The 13,551-nt window shown below is 37.4% G+C and overlaps 2 protein-coding genes across 9 annotated transcripts in view; one reads left to right on the forward strand and one right to left on the reverse strand.

Moving 5' to 3' along the window:
- The window catches only part of LOC143884430 (Protein kinase superfamily protein), a 31,335-nt gene extending 26,466 nt beyond the window's left edge, over positions 1-4,869 (forward strand). For 2 of the 5 annotated variants that reach the window (XM_077387995.1, XM_077387996.1), the window contains exons 17-22: positions 572-694; positions 1,860-1,902; positions 2,006-2,049; positions 3,742-3,806; positions 3,890-3,941; positions 4,553-4,869. In XM_077387995.1, coding sequence (XP_077244110.1) covers positions 572-694; positions 1,860-1,902; positions 2,006-2,049; positions 3,742-3,806; positions 3,890-3,941; positions 4,553-4,627 — 402 coding nt within the window. In that variant the 3' untranslated portion in view covers positions 4,628-4,869. Of the gene's footprint in view, positions 1-571; positions 695-1,859; positions 1,903-2,005; positions 2,057-3,741; positions 3,807-3,889; positions 3,942-4,552 lie in introns of those variants that run through there. The other 3 variants (XM_077387997.1, XR_013252869.1, XM_077387998.1) reach the window with 3 other exon arrangements.
- A 1,001-nt stretch (positions 4,870-5,870) lies between these two features.
- LOC143884432 (putative inactive poly [ADP-ribose] polymerase SRO2) lies at positions 5,871-9,207 on the reverse strand. 4 transcript variants are annotated; one of them, XM_077388000.1, is made up of 7 exons: positions 9,019-9,207; positions 8,164-8,234; positions 7,601-8,058; positions 6,745-6,986; positions 6,467-6,594; positions 6,272-6,367; positions 5,871-6,154 (listed from the first exon to the last, which is right to left on the reverse strand). In XM_077388000.1, the coding sequence occupies exons 3-7, from the start codon at positions 8,056-8,058 to the stop codon at positions 6,104-6,106; spliced, it is 975 nt and encodes a 324-aa protein (XP_077244115.1). In that variant the 5' UTR covers positions 8,164-8,234; positions 9,019-9,207; the 3' UTR covers positions 5,871-6,103. The 4 variants fall into 4 exon arrangements, with proteins under 4 accessions (XP_077244115.1, XP_077244116.1, XP_077244117.1 ...); XM_077388001.1 differs by lacking the exon at positions 8,164-8,234; XM_077388002.1 differs by lacking the exon at positions 8,164-8,234 and having other exon boundaries at positions 7,601-8,123.
- Between the last annotated feature and the right edge of the window lie 4,344 nt (positions 9,208-13,551).

Consider the following 13,551-nt stretch of genomic DNA (forward strand, 5'->3'; position numbering starts at 1 on the left):
CGATATTTTCGAAATATCGGAGATATTTTTGTGACATAGTTCGAGAAGCATCATAACCAAGCTCAAACAACTCATCAAAATCAGGTAGAGCTAGACATGGTGCACTATTGAGACACACCCTTATCTCCTCAAAAGCCTTTTGAGTTTGAGGTGCCCACTCAAATGTCCATATCCTCCAAATCAATAATAACTTTGTTTTGTAGTGTATCTGCAACACACACACACAAATCTTCTGCAGAAAGTAGCAAGTCCACCCAAAGATCGCGCCTCATGTATATTTGTAAGAGCTCAAAAGTTTGCTGAAATCAGATTGGGCAGTGATAAATTGACCTCCTAATCTCTCTCTCTCTCTCTCTCTCTCTCTCTCTCTCTCTCTCAGCACTGCCCTATATGGGGGTTGATTTAAGATATATGGAGGTCGATTTATCACTGGCCATCATGTTTGATGACCTTTATTTGCGAAATTTGCTTTACCGACCCAAACTTTTTGATGAGAACCAGATTACTATAACTTTGTTTTGTAGTGTATCTGCAACCATTTTAACCATTAGTAATTTTGTTTCTCTCTTAGAGTGCTCCTTCATCGAATTGCTTGAGCAACCCTGCTTGTGGAGCTTCCGCAAATCCTACCATTCCGTCTTCCTCTGTTCTTCCATCATTGCAGCATATCTTGCAGCAGAACACAATGCAAAGGGTGGGCCTCAATTTTCTTTATTTTTTAATTTTTGATAAAATGGGCCTCATTTTTCTCCTTCATATATATATATATATGAGAGAACTGTTGGTGTGCTTAAGCTCACCATTTTTTGGTGCGCTTAAGTTGTTATGACGCCTCCCATTCGTTTAAATGTTTGGGTCCCGCTTAAGCGCACCAATGGGAGGCGTTATAACAACTTAAGAGCACCATTGGTGCGCTTAGCTCACCAACAGTTTTCTCTCTCTCTCTCTCTCTCTCTCTCTCTATATATATATATATATATATATATATATATATATATATATATATGTTTATATATATATAGAGGAAAAGGAGTGTGCGGCCATCATAGATAGGGTGTGTACAAAAAATCAGGTCCATTAGATCATCCTAACCCCTCCAAAAGTGGAGGGCAAAAATGGACAGATTTGTGGCAAACAGTGTCTGTCCATTTTTACCTCCACAAATGGATGATCCCATGGAGCTGATTTTTTCTACATACCCCATCTATGTAAGGGCCTTTCAAATGAATGATTTGGATCATCCTAACAAAGTGGGCCCATATGAGTTTGGGGCCCTCGACCGCACCTAAGCTTGGTGCGGTCAACCGCACAATCTTATTCCTCATATATATATATATATGAGAATAGAGTTCCTAAGGGTGCCCTCATATAGCTTATATGAGGTGACTCTCACAAAACATAATGGGCCCACATTGTTAGGATGATCCAAAGCATTCATTTGAAAGGCCCCATCATAGATAGGGTGTGTATAAAAAATCAGCTCCATTGGATCATCCTAACCCCTCCAAAACTGGGGGCAAAAATGGATAGACACGTTTTGTCTACAAATCTGCCCATTTTTGCCCCCACTTTTGGAGGGGTTAGGATGATCCAATGGAGCTGATTTTTTGTACACACCCTATCTATGATAGGACCTTTCAAATGAATGCTTCGGATCATCCTAACAATGTGAGCCCATTATGTTTTGTGAGAGCCACCTCATATAAGCTTATATGAGGGCACCCTTAGGAACTCTATTCTCTCTCTCTCTCTCTCTCTCTCTCTCTCTCTCTCTCTCTATATATATATATATATATATATATATATATATATATATAATATCTGTGGCAATTGATCTTTATTTTTCACAATGCTGACAGGACCAAATAATTAAATTGATTAAATGTGTGGAGCAAAATTCGGGTATTGTCTGTCATTACTTATCTTTTCTTCTATTTAGATTTAGTTTTTTGCATCCTGTATATGGTAAACATGGTATGGATTTCGTTTCTCTTGCTTGATACAGGTCACTCTGAGGTTGCTGATGGGTATATTAATGACCTTTCACAGGTATGAGGTATTACCATTTAAGCATATATGCACGCAATATATTTATTAGTATACTTTTTTTGTAGATATACAGTTATATTTTGCATTCTCTGGGGGCACTTGCAATGCAAGTTAACTAATAGGAAGCCAACAAAAGTCGAGACCTTACTGTAGAACTGAACAATCACATAAATAGAGCAATTGAGTTGTGCAAGATAGAACTAGAAAGAAATAAAACAGTAATAGATTTGATCAAACAAGTATATATGTATGGGAAGTGATATATCCGCCCCCTTTCTTCTTTTTTTCTTGGGACAGCCAGCAGCAGTGTATCTATGACTGCAAAGGGGTGAATTTATCATTTCTCTATATATATGTATATAGATTTGTTTTTTTTTAATATATTAAACACGACAAAACAAAGCAAAAGCAAGAAGACCAGCAGGGTCTCAAAACAAGAAAAAGACAAACAACTACATGAGCAAGGAAAAACAAAAAGGAAAGAAAACAGAAAAATCGGGGAGGAAGTCAAAGATCGATATCACATTTATAACAAATCCTGAAACTCTTGTTCGATCGTAACCATTGGTGTAGGACTACTTTTGATGCTTAGATCAGCGTGAATACACCCTAATTTTTATTTTAAAGCGGCCTTACTTTTCTCTAATTAGAAAGTTTGTAAAACTATCAAAATATCTTCATACAGATTTTATAAACATTCCCAATTGGAAAGATTCCAAGTTTTACCCTAAAAATACTATTGACCTCTTTCTTTCTTATGGCCTACTAAAACATACTTAAACTTAAAACCCATAACTAAATTAAAAGTAGTGAACTTACTGTAAATTGCCATTCAAAAAAAAGTAAACTTATTGTAAATCATAATGATTTCTGCTTGCCAATTTTTATGACGAATGGAGATTTATAGGGCCACAATGAACATTAGCGTGATGTTAAGATGAGGGTGGAGGGAGAACTGTGACACGCCATTTTCCCAATCCACTAAAGTGGCATAACAAAACACCTGGATTTCAGTCTTTTAGGAAAAAAGAAGTGCTTTCCCTTTCCTTTCCTGCCAAAGTTGGACGACTGAACGCACTTAGGGTTTTAGGTTTAGGGGAGAGGATATAATTGCAAATATTAGTTAAAGAAGAGCTAAAATAAGAGTTTATAATAAAAGAAGAGTTAATAATAAAAGAGGTAAACACAATATTCAATAATAAAACGGAATGTCACGCTTGGTAAGGTACTAAAACATCTCAACACACGCCCATTAAGTTTGACACTTCCAGCAGTACATTTAAAAGTGTTGAAATAAGTGTCAAAATGCATGGATACATGCCAACACGACATGGGTTTCCGCAATAAATTCAATGTGTGGGCTAAATCATGGGAAATTTATATTGAGGTTTTTATCTAGTTCACAGGTAAACCATTTCTTGCATCATTCACATAATGCCTCTTCTATAAACTATGCTTCCTTGAAAACATTCAATGTGACGTCTTTCCTTTATGCTGGTGAAATTACTCCAAAACGGAGAATGCCGTATTTTTTCCTTTTCAAGCTATTAAATTTTGATTCAAATTCCAAGCAGCTAAATGTTGGACAGGACAGTACAAAAAATTGCATTGTTGAATTTTCATCTCGCAGTTTTCTTGGGATATGATAGCTGTTTTTGGGAGTAATTGTAACATGAATATGTTTCCATGCAGCTTTCTTCAGCTTCTTCTAGTAGGGAGAGAGAATTGCAATCACAGGTGATTAATCTCCAACAAAGGTATGGATCAATGTTTTTCCAACAGCAACATTTTTTTACTTGTTCGATTTTAACCATCGGACTGAAATTTTTCTGGATGTCAGCATTGGGCGTGTTGTCGAAGAGTTGCAAATTTTGAAGATAAAAAATGCTCAGGTAGTCAATCTTTTCATTACCCAACCATACAAAGCATTAACTTGTAGCATATCTGGTCATGTTGGTATATAGTTACAAATGTTCTTTTGTTGCGTCTGGTACTTTGCTCACAGCATAAATTGAAAAATGATAAAAGACATTCTGTATTAGGCTCTTTCCTAACAACTACTCTTTTAGCCTGCGTGTGCCGCATGGATATGATTAGATCTGTTGATCCGACAGTATCCACAAGTCCGGTCAAATGACATTGAGAACACCTTGATTGGTTGATCCTAGGTCCTTGATCCATCAAACCTCATTAAGGTTCCACAAAAAAAAAGGAAGCTTGAGTGTTGATTTTTGAAGTCCTTTTATCTAACTGGGACGAATACCGTGTGGGTTGATTCATGACAGATATTCTATAGATCAAAGTTCTCGATCGTCCATACACATCTCTTTGTGGGATCCAAAAATTGATCGTTAGCATTGATCCTACGGTGACTGTCCAATAGTTGTTCAACTTGTTCTCAAATTAGTTTTGTACGACCAGTTAGTCCAATTATATTCAGCGCCGGTTGTCATGCCCCAGCATTATGTACTGTCTTCATGTTTATATTCGTCTTTCTTCGCAGATAGAACAGAAATTGAATGCTTTGTCCAACAAGGAGGAGGAGGACAGTATACAAAAAGAGAAGGAAGAGCACTGATATTGCACTTGTAGAAATTTATTTTGAGTGCTATCAGGAAGCCCACCCGGGGCGGTGAGTTGTGCTTGTTCTCTCAATCCCATGCTTAAGAAGTCTTTGATGTATCTTCAATGTACAATTATGATGTGGGTGAGGCAGTGCCCATCTCAATTTTTAGATGTTTCTCTTGGAAGACTCGCTATAGTATACATACATGTTGTAATTTAATGGCTTAATGATTTATTTATATTACATTTGCCTCATCTTCATTTGCTACTGTATGCAACAGTATATAATTGGTTATGGGTGTATCCTGTGTATTGTCATTGTAAGAACAAAGAAGATGATTATTGAAGGACAAAAGAAGGGAAGTAATGGATATCATGCGGAGCCTACTGTGTGGGGCCAATCTATTTTTGCTTCACGATATTACAAGTCTCAATTTAAGGTTAGTCAACAAACTTCCAAGTTTAGGTGGGATAATTTCTTTGCTGTAGGAATGCTCTAGCAGGGTTCGACCTCAATTTAATACAATGGGGCCTACCCCACTATGCCGTAGTGGCTCTCGCCTTTGGCTGATCTAAACTGTCCATTTGATAGGCCCCGCTTTGGATCTCCTATAACTAAAAACACGCCAATTGCCTGTACCTATGGTGCAAGGTTAATCGGTTCACTTGGTTCTGGTTCAGCTTTGCAATTTGACATCCCCAACTTCCGTATGAATCCAGGTACGCAGGTTTGATTTGATTTCAGTGTCATTAATTATGCTTAAACAAAATCATTCAAATCCTAATACACGAGGCATATACGAAGTTGAAACTCAAAAAGTAAGTATTTTTAAGACCCTGTTTCTTTTGAATTTTGAGTCCAAAACTGATTATTAGACTCCATAGATTTCAGTTTTGGACTCTCACAATCGGTTCTCGAAACCAAAGCAAACAGGTAGAAAGTAAAAAAGTTTGAAGGTTGAAATTGGGAAATGAATTGCTTTACTTTTTTATGTCCATTCATAATTTGCTAGTTTTGTTGTATAATTGGGAATCATATTACGAGCTATTATTGGGAGATTCGGATTGCATGATTAATATTATTTCTGAGCTATAGGAGATCAAGAGGCAAGGCCTATCAAATGAATGGCTCAGATCATTCAAAGCTCATGCTCCCCACCGTGTGTAATAGGGCCCTACTTACACCACCACCTCCTAGTATAAATCATTTTTTTTTTTGTTCTACCGCGATTTCCACTCTGCTAGAAAGCAAAGACTTTCTCATGGTATCAGCTTCTTTTTTATTTTGGAGAAACCAAGGCAAGCAGTTATGTAAAACAAGGATATTATTACAGAGAAAGAAAAAAGATCAAATTACAGATGCCTCCGCAGGTACAGAAACAAACATCTTGTTTTTTTCAGAAGGATACATCTTGTTTGCACCTGTCAAAGCAACTGGGAGAGAATCTGATGGACTGGCCGTGTTAGACGGATTCAGGATGTTGCACCATTACAGACCTTTGTGATTGCACGGTGTAGAAACCATTGCTTTAGGTTGTTGCTGCAGAACAAGAAGAAAGAACCAGTCAATCAAGTATTTCCATCTTCATGTTGAACACCTCCAATTATATGATTGCCGGTGTCCATATAACATCTATTGCACAACAAGGAATCTCACCTTGGCTCGAGAATATCGTATGGCTTCTATCAGTAATTTGTCTCCCGCTATTTGTCTCACTCGCTGTATCAGATACTCCCGTGTAATTTTCTTTTTCTGCCATTCAAAAGTTCACACAAGAGCTGAATACCAAAAGAATAATCTCACCTGTATAAAAAAAATTGAAGGCCAAAACGATATTTCAGACGTATTTACCAGGTGATCGCTATGATATCTCTTTATCAAACTGATAGCAGCAGGAGGTAAGAATCGTGAAAGAAAAGATATTAGTTTTGGAAATGGCATCCAAGCAGAGCTGGGTCTTCTCACTGGCTCCGGAAACCCTGGAACAGTCAAAAAAAAAAGTACCAACTTCATGAGCGCAACCTCTCAAAATATGTAGCATTTACAAAAAAAAAAAATTGGAACTTGTAATGAAGCCTAAAATCACAATCTGAATAAGAACAGCTATTGGCCAAAGATGAATTACAAACCTTTTGGGCAAGAAGGAATCCTAAAGCTTATGATATAGTCCACCAAAATATGGGTATTCATGTGTGTACTCCACACGATGTATCTCTTAGGAGCTAACTGATTATCTACTCCGGAATCGAATTCCTCCGAACTTGGATGAAATTGTTTTGAACCAGGACAGACCTCCTCCGTGTTGCCCAATATCACACGACAAAGCAACACATGCCGCAGCCCATTTTCATCAATAACTGAAGATACCACACTGGAAAATAAGCAAATTTGTCAGACTCTGTATAGAAGGGAAATGGCAGAAGACATAATGGTGAAAGAAACTTGAAACATTTAAGATCCCAGATTTAGGCCCTGTTTGTTTTGTATTTTGAGAACCGATTGTGGGTCCAAAACTGATTAATAGAATCAAAATTACGTTTAATTCCGACTCAACTGATTATTGGAGTCAAAATTATGTTTAGTTTTGTGTCCAATAATCAGTTTTGGGCTCACAATTTGTTCTCAAAATCCAAAACAAACAGGGCCTTAACAAACTAATAAAAAGGCGACCATAAGATCCCAGATTTAGGCCCTGTTCGTTTTATATCTTGAGAACTGATTGTGAGTCCAAAACTGATTAATAGAATCAAAATTACGTTTAATTCTGACTCAGCTGATTATTGGAGTCAAAATTATGTTTAATTTTGTGTCCAATAATCAGTTTTGGACTTGCAATTTGTTCTCAAAATCCAAAACAAACAGGACTTGAACAAAATTTCAAATGCTAATAAAAAAAGGGACCCACATGAATTCATAAATTAATAACATGCAGAAGAAAATATGCATTGAAAGGTAAGACGGAAATTAGTGATAATTCCAACATACCTGTCAATAGAAGAATCCGCAGGAGAAAGATAGATGCCAGACCCATACAATCCACCACCTTCAGGTGTTTCACACTGACCAAACCCATGACGTAAAATCCCACAAACTCCATCCTTAGAAGTACCATACCAGCCATACTTCATATTAGTGTTGGCTCCACACTTCTTCACCATAGCTTCTGAATAAATCCTGAAAGCTTGTAACCGAGCCCTTGCTGAAAAACTAGAGTGAGAATTTCTATGTATGGCCACAACAGTAGTGTGCTCCCCAAGAGATCCCATGCCTGAAAGGAAAATTTTCTTGACAAAAGCATGATTTATATCTTCATCATCCAGTCTAACCACTTCATCCCCTAAGAAATCAACCTCCCTTGGAAAGGCACTAGTAGTGCCACTTTCTGAATCAGAGACTGACATTTCGCTGTCCAATACTGGGTGTTCAAGATCAATATGATCCATCTGCTCCAAAATTATCACTCTGATCAATATTTCTTCTTGCTCTAAAAGTATCAGACATCAAACCTCTACTGTAAAAAGGATGTAAATAAGAATTCAGCCTCTCACCAACGTTTTAGACAGTCAAAATGGAAACTGAAAGCTCCTCCTATTATCCTCCATAAGCAAGGATTTTATAACTTACTCGACAAGAAAGACAAAAAAATGGACAAAATTAGAAGTATTGAAAGCCAAAAGGCCCAGTTTAAAAGTAAATCTTGCACTCGAAGCAATCTATATAAACCCTAAGATGAAGGCAAACTGTATAATGGATGAAGGAAAAATTAAGAAAAACCAATCCTAGGAGTGATTTGTGGAATACACTATCTGAAGATCAAGGATAAGAGATTAAAACTCCAAAAAATCTCAGAGAAGAAGCAGAACACCGATTTACAATTCGAATCTACAAATTCGAGCTCAATTTCACTAGAAGAAGAATCTGAATACCAATCAACATTGCAGTAACCATTAAAAAACCTCGAATCTACAAAATCCAGAAACAGATCAACCGGAAAAACAAGTTTCCTATCCTAAAATTGACTAATCAGAAATGTATTGGATCAGATCCACAAAGATCTGACCGTTGGATCATCAGAAGTAACAAGAAACTGTTCTTTCTCACTCGCTCTATATATTTCTAAGCGAGATATCACACAAACTAAGATCAAAAGAAAAAAAAAGTTTAAATCTCAGAACAGAAAAAGAACATAGAGAGCAAATAAACTTGAAATCTGTCGATCTCCGTAGCTCAAACTAATGGCAGAGACAAATCTAGAACCAAAATCACCTTCAATTCATGAAAAATGCAAATTCAAGCTGAAAATCTCTAGAAAAAGTAGCAGAAACTATTTCTTCCAGATTTAAGAACGGATATAGAAAACCGAGATCAAAAGAAGCAGAAAAACAGAGAAGAAGAAAAAGAACCTGAAAGATCGAGGAGCTTGAAATCCGTTGATCTCTGTATCTTTGAAAAGAGAGAGAGAGATAAACAATTAGGGTTAGGGTTTATGTTTGTTGGTACCTTGGAGAGAAAGGAAAGGGGCTGCGGTTATTAAAATGAGAGGGAGGAAAAAAAACCGCCTCTCTGTCTTGGCGGTTCGGCCGCAGGTAGTTTTTTTTATAGCCGACGTTTTATCCATAGAACGTGGGCGGTAGACAGAAGTTTCAGTAACCGCTTGAATTAGGAAATTTGAATAAAATGAAGTTACGAAACTACCCTTCTCTCATTTCTATTTTTGTTTTTTGGTTGTAATAATTTTCTAATTTGTGTAAAAGAGTAATTTCCTTTCCTCCTTCCCAAGTAACACAGAACTATTATGGTGATGGCGCCATTTTCTAACTTCCTTGAGCAAAAAGATTACTAAATTTTGACCCTCCAAGTTTTGGATATTTTGCAGTAATCAACGGTTCAGATCACATAGACGTGGCACAAGAAGATCCCAACACGTATTAGTTAGGAACGAACCTAACTCTACAGACTACAGTCACGTCTTATTAGCACTTCCCCCACGTTGCGGCAAGGAAGACATGCACAAAAGAGCATTCTGTTTTGCCACGGGTCTAACTACGATTTGCTAGGCAATTTGGGGGACTTTTGCACTCGATAGGAGCCACCTCAGATGGATTAAATGAATAAGACAAAAGCTACTGAAAAGTAAGCCTGTGTGGGCTGTTCTCACATGCAAAAGTCAGCAGCGAAATGGATTTCTGCGAAACTGGCTAGCAAGTCCCATTTTCATTATAATACTAACATTTTAATAAAATAACACGCATACACCTAATTTGGTGCACGTAGCAATGTTGGGCATTTGGGCTTGTTCTCTCTGGGGACGAAGGTGGGACCCATTAAACGAGTAGATTAGGTCATGCAAATGGACCCTAATCGTCTCTGGGGCATCTCATTATTGAAACAAAACAAACCAAACGAGGTAAATACGCAGTCATTTTGTGAAAAAGACAAACAAAAGGGGTGTGGAAATGTTGAAAATAGAGTGAAAATTTCATTCCACCATTTTCATCATTTTCACGCCTTTTTGTTTGTCTTTTTCTGAAAATGAAGAAGAACACAAAGAGAGGAACGGAAATGCTGATAATTTTAGGAAAAGAGAAACAATAGGGGGTGGAAATATCATTTCCCTAATAAAAATAGCTTCCAAAAAGTAGGGGTGTCAATGGATTCAGACGGTCCGATGGATCGTCTGAATCCGAACGTTAATGAATGGGATCTAAACATATGAATAGGATTCATGGGCATATTCCGGATCATCAAATCTGAGATCCGAAAATATTTGGATTGTGTATGGCACGCCACATATGCCCATTGGACAGTCACGGTCCGAAATGGTTTACAAAAATAACAAAAATACCCTCCAAATTTTGTTAAAGCTAACCGTTCCGTTCAATGAAAGGTATTTTGGTCAAAATCTCTCTTATCACTTAATGAATCGGATGTGAATGCGATTTCACTCATTTCAATCGTTTCATTTCATACTTTCACGAAGGAAAGGAGAGAGGGGTTTTGTTCTTTATGCATCATATTCTTTAGTAATAATTATACATTATATTTGTGTATGTAATTTTGATTAGTTTTATTGTTTACAAGCATTATTTTACACATAGATTAAGCATAGATAAATTCTTAATTTTACACGTAGATTAAACATAGATAAATTCTTAGTTGAAGAAAATGCATAGAGACACACTAATAGTGGACTGCTCCGATGGACGGTCCGAATTAAAATGGATCATGATCATGACGTGGAAAGTAGGATCCGAAGAACAATCTAACTCCGACCCGACCCTTAAGGAATCTGAATGGATCGTGAGTGTGACATAGGTGGATCCGTTGACACCCCTACCAAAAAGTGGGGGAACACAAATTACGGTATGCATTTTAAATTTTCCTAGTATTTTTTCTACATTCATTTTTTACAAAATTTACCCATTTCCATTCTACAATCTCTGCTTTTTTAAATATATATTATTGAAATATATGGGGTTATTTCCGTCAAATAAATAAAGAAGAAAGTGGATTTGAGTGGGAATTCTCTTTAGGTATTCTAGTTCTTGTCTTGGAGAATAAGAAATGTACCAAACAAGAAATAGAATATAATTGAATTCCAGATATATATAGAAGATTCAGCGAGTTAAAGAGAGAGGTTGCAAAAGGAAAGGATGACACTGTCTCTTTGATTCCTTGGTCCCTACTCTATGTTATTTTCGTGGGGGAATGAGATTCTTTTGCTTGCTACCCAGTGAAAGATCATACACTTTCTGGCTAGGGAAAAGAGAGCTTATGGAAGAATATTACAGAAAAAGACATATCATGGAAAAAAATACAATGGTCTGACTAACAGGATGAATATTTCCTTGAAAACATGGAAAATTTTCATGACTGCTGAATTATTTTTTCCCCGTGCAGTGAGGTAACCAAAAGCTGTAAAGCTCGTTTATAGGGAATTTGCTTTTTATTTTTTTTTAAATCTTAAAGACTTTATGAATTAAAGGAAGATTTTATGCAAGTGATTAGAGATGGAATGAGATGCAAGTGATGGAAGATAGAATAATGCGGATTGAGGAACAAAGCATTTAGGTGGGACCCAAACCTTGATAGATCTGGACCGTTGGTGGGCTTCTGAAAAGAAAAAAAAAAGAAAAAGAAAAGAAAGGATGGATTGTAGGCAATCCAAGGTGGGGCCCGCCAAATGGATGGTTAATATGGATCAAAGGCGAGTTTAGAATGATTGAAACAATCATTAATTAGGCAAGAATGTGAAGGCTAATTGCAGGGAGAAGACAGACACCTCAAATGAATTAAATGAATAAGACAAGGGATTTGCTAGGCAAATTCTCTAAAAGCCATTTCATGGGTGAATTTTGCAAGTGAGAACAGGCACACAGAGACACTTTTCAGCAGATTTTGTCTTATTCATTTAATTCATCTGAGGTGGCTGTTCTCTCATGCAAAAGTCAGCTACTAAATGGCTTTCCGCCAAAATTGCCTAGCAAATCCTATAAGACACACGGATACGAGGTAGCTCTTCTATCATGAAAAATGAGTCGCGAAATGACTGTTTGTGACAGTTTTTTGCAGTGCATTTGTGCCTATTCTATGACTTAACGAAGTTTAGTCTTAAAAGTCCACATTTGCATGAGTTTTCATATTTTTTTAGTGCATTGTTTTTTAATGGTATATTAATTTTTGTGCATTTATGCACATTATAGCACTTTATGAAGTTTCATCTTAAAAATAGGGAAATGTCTTCAGCGCTCCAATGTTTTGATAAACATGAACTCCACATGTTTGTTGTGTAGTATTCTAAGGGCATTAAGAGCTTTTTGAGAACCGTAATGTTTCTCTAACAGCCCTTTAAATACTACACGACAAAAGTTGGAGCTCATGTTTATCAAAACATTGGAGCGCAGAAATCATTTAAATAATGTCCAAGTCTGCTTAATTTTTCATATATTTTTGAATGGAGTTGGTTAGACCCACCCCATCAACTCAACTAAACAAAGCCTTTGTCCCAAAATAGTCGGGGTCGGCTAAATGAATCCTTTAGAAAATTTTCATGAAGAAGGTGAAAGGAATCTACCCGGCTATAATCTTGACGCGAGTTGGGTTCTTCTACGTGGATCATTTTCTTCCATTCTATCCTATCCAAGGTCATGTTCTCTGTTATGTTCCTAGCTATCAAGTCTTTCCACACTGTTTCTACACCTGGGGATAGGAGAGTTCCCCGTTTCACAATTCTCGTTAGGATGAGCAGATGGGCTCGAATGAAGGCGCTAGCGCCAATCCCAGGCCCTTGCCTGCAGCTATGGTTGCGGCGGACACGTTGATCGACTACAAACAGTCGTCAAATTCTTCGGGTGGCGATACTAAAGGGAACTCCAAGGAGAAGGACTACAAGAAGAAAGGCCTAGCCAAGTTCCAAAAGAAAGAAGGCAAGCCTTCAAAAGAAGTGCAAGATGGGACTGTTACAGCCAAGAAAAATGTGGTCACCTTCCAGACTAGGTAGACGGGACTCTTTCTAACGACATTGACTGTTCGTTGAGCGTGAAAAGTTAGCCTCTATCCTTACTTTGTCTTTGCTAGAGGTCTTCTTTGTTCCTGAGATGGGACTTAACTTAAAAAATACATTGTTTTGATCTACTCCACCTCTTTTTACTCAATCAACTAGGCACGAGTTGCCTGTTCTCACTGGAGCATCCAAAGGCCTAAGTTGGATATGTCCAAACCATCTTAACCGGTGCTCTCTCATCTTCTCCTCAATTGGTGCAACCCCCACCTTTTTACGAATGTCTTCATTTTTAATTCTATCTAACCTTGTGTGGCCGCACATCCATTTAAGCATTCATATCTCTGCTACATTCATCTTAGACCCACCCCATCAAAACTTAAAATGGCGGGTCCCACACGATGCGTGGGTTTGAGTGGAGCTGATGAGATCAACC

The sequence above is a fragment of the Tasmannia lanceolata genome, unplaced genomic scaffold (assembly GCF_043159265.1).
Source record: "Tasmannia lanceolata isolate RefF3 unplaced genomic scaffold, GAP_Taslan_0.1 ptg000008l, whole genome shotgun sequence".
NCBI lineage: Eukaryota > Viridiplantae > Streptophyta > Magnoliopsida > Canellales > Winteraceae > Tasmannia > Tasmannia lanceolata.

Bases quoted from the DNA above. Each gene is read 5' to 3' on its own strand.
- LOC143884432 (XM_077388001.1), bottom strand. From the start codon at position 8,058: ATGGATCATATTGATCTTGAACACCCAGTATTGGACAGCGAAATGTCA. The intron at 6,368-6,466 runs GTAAATACGTCT...TTTGAATGGCAG, and splicing joins GATATCATAGCGATCACCTG to AAAAAGAAAATTACACGGGA. The intron at 6,155-6,271 runs GTGAGATTCCTT...CTTGTTCTGCAG, and splicing joins TACGATATTCTCGAGCCAAG to CAACAACCTAAAGCAATGGT.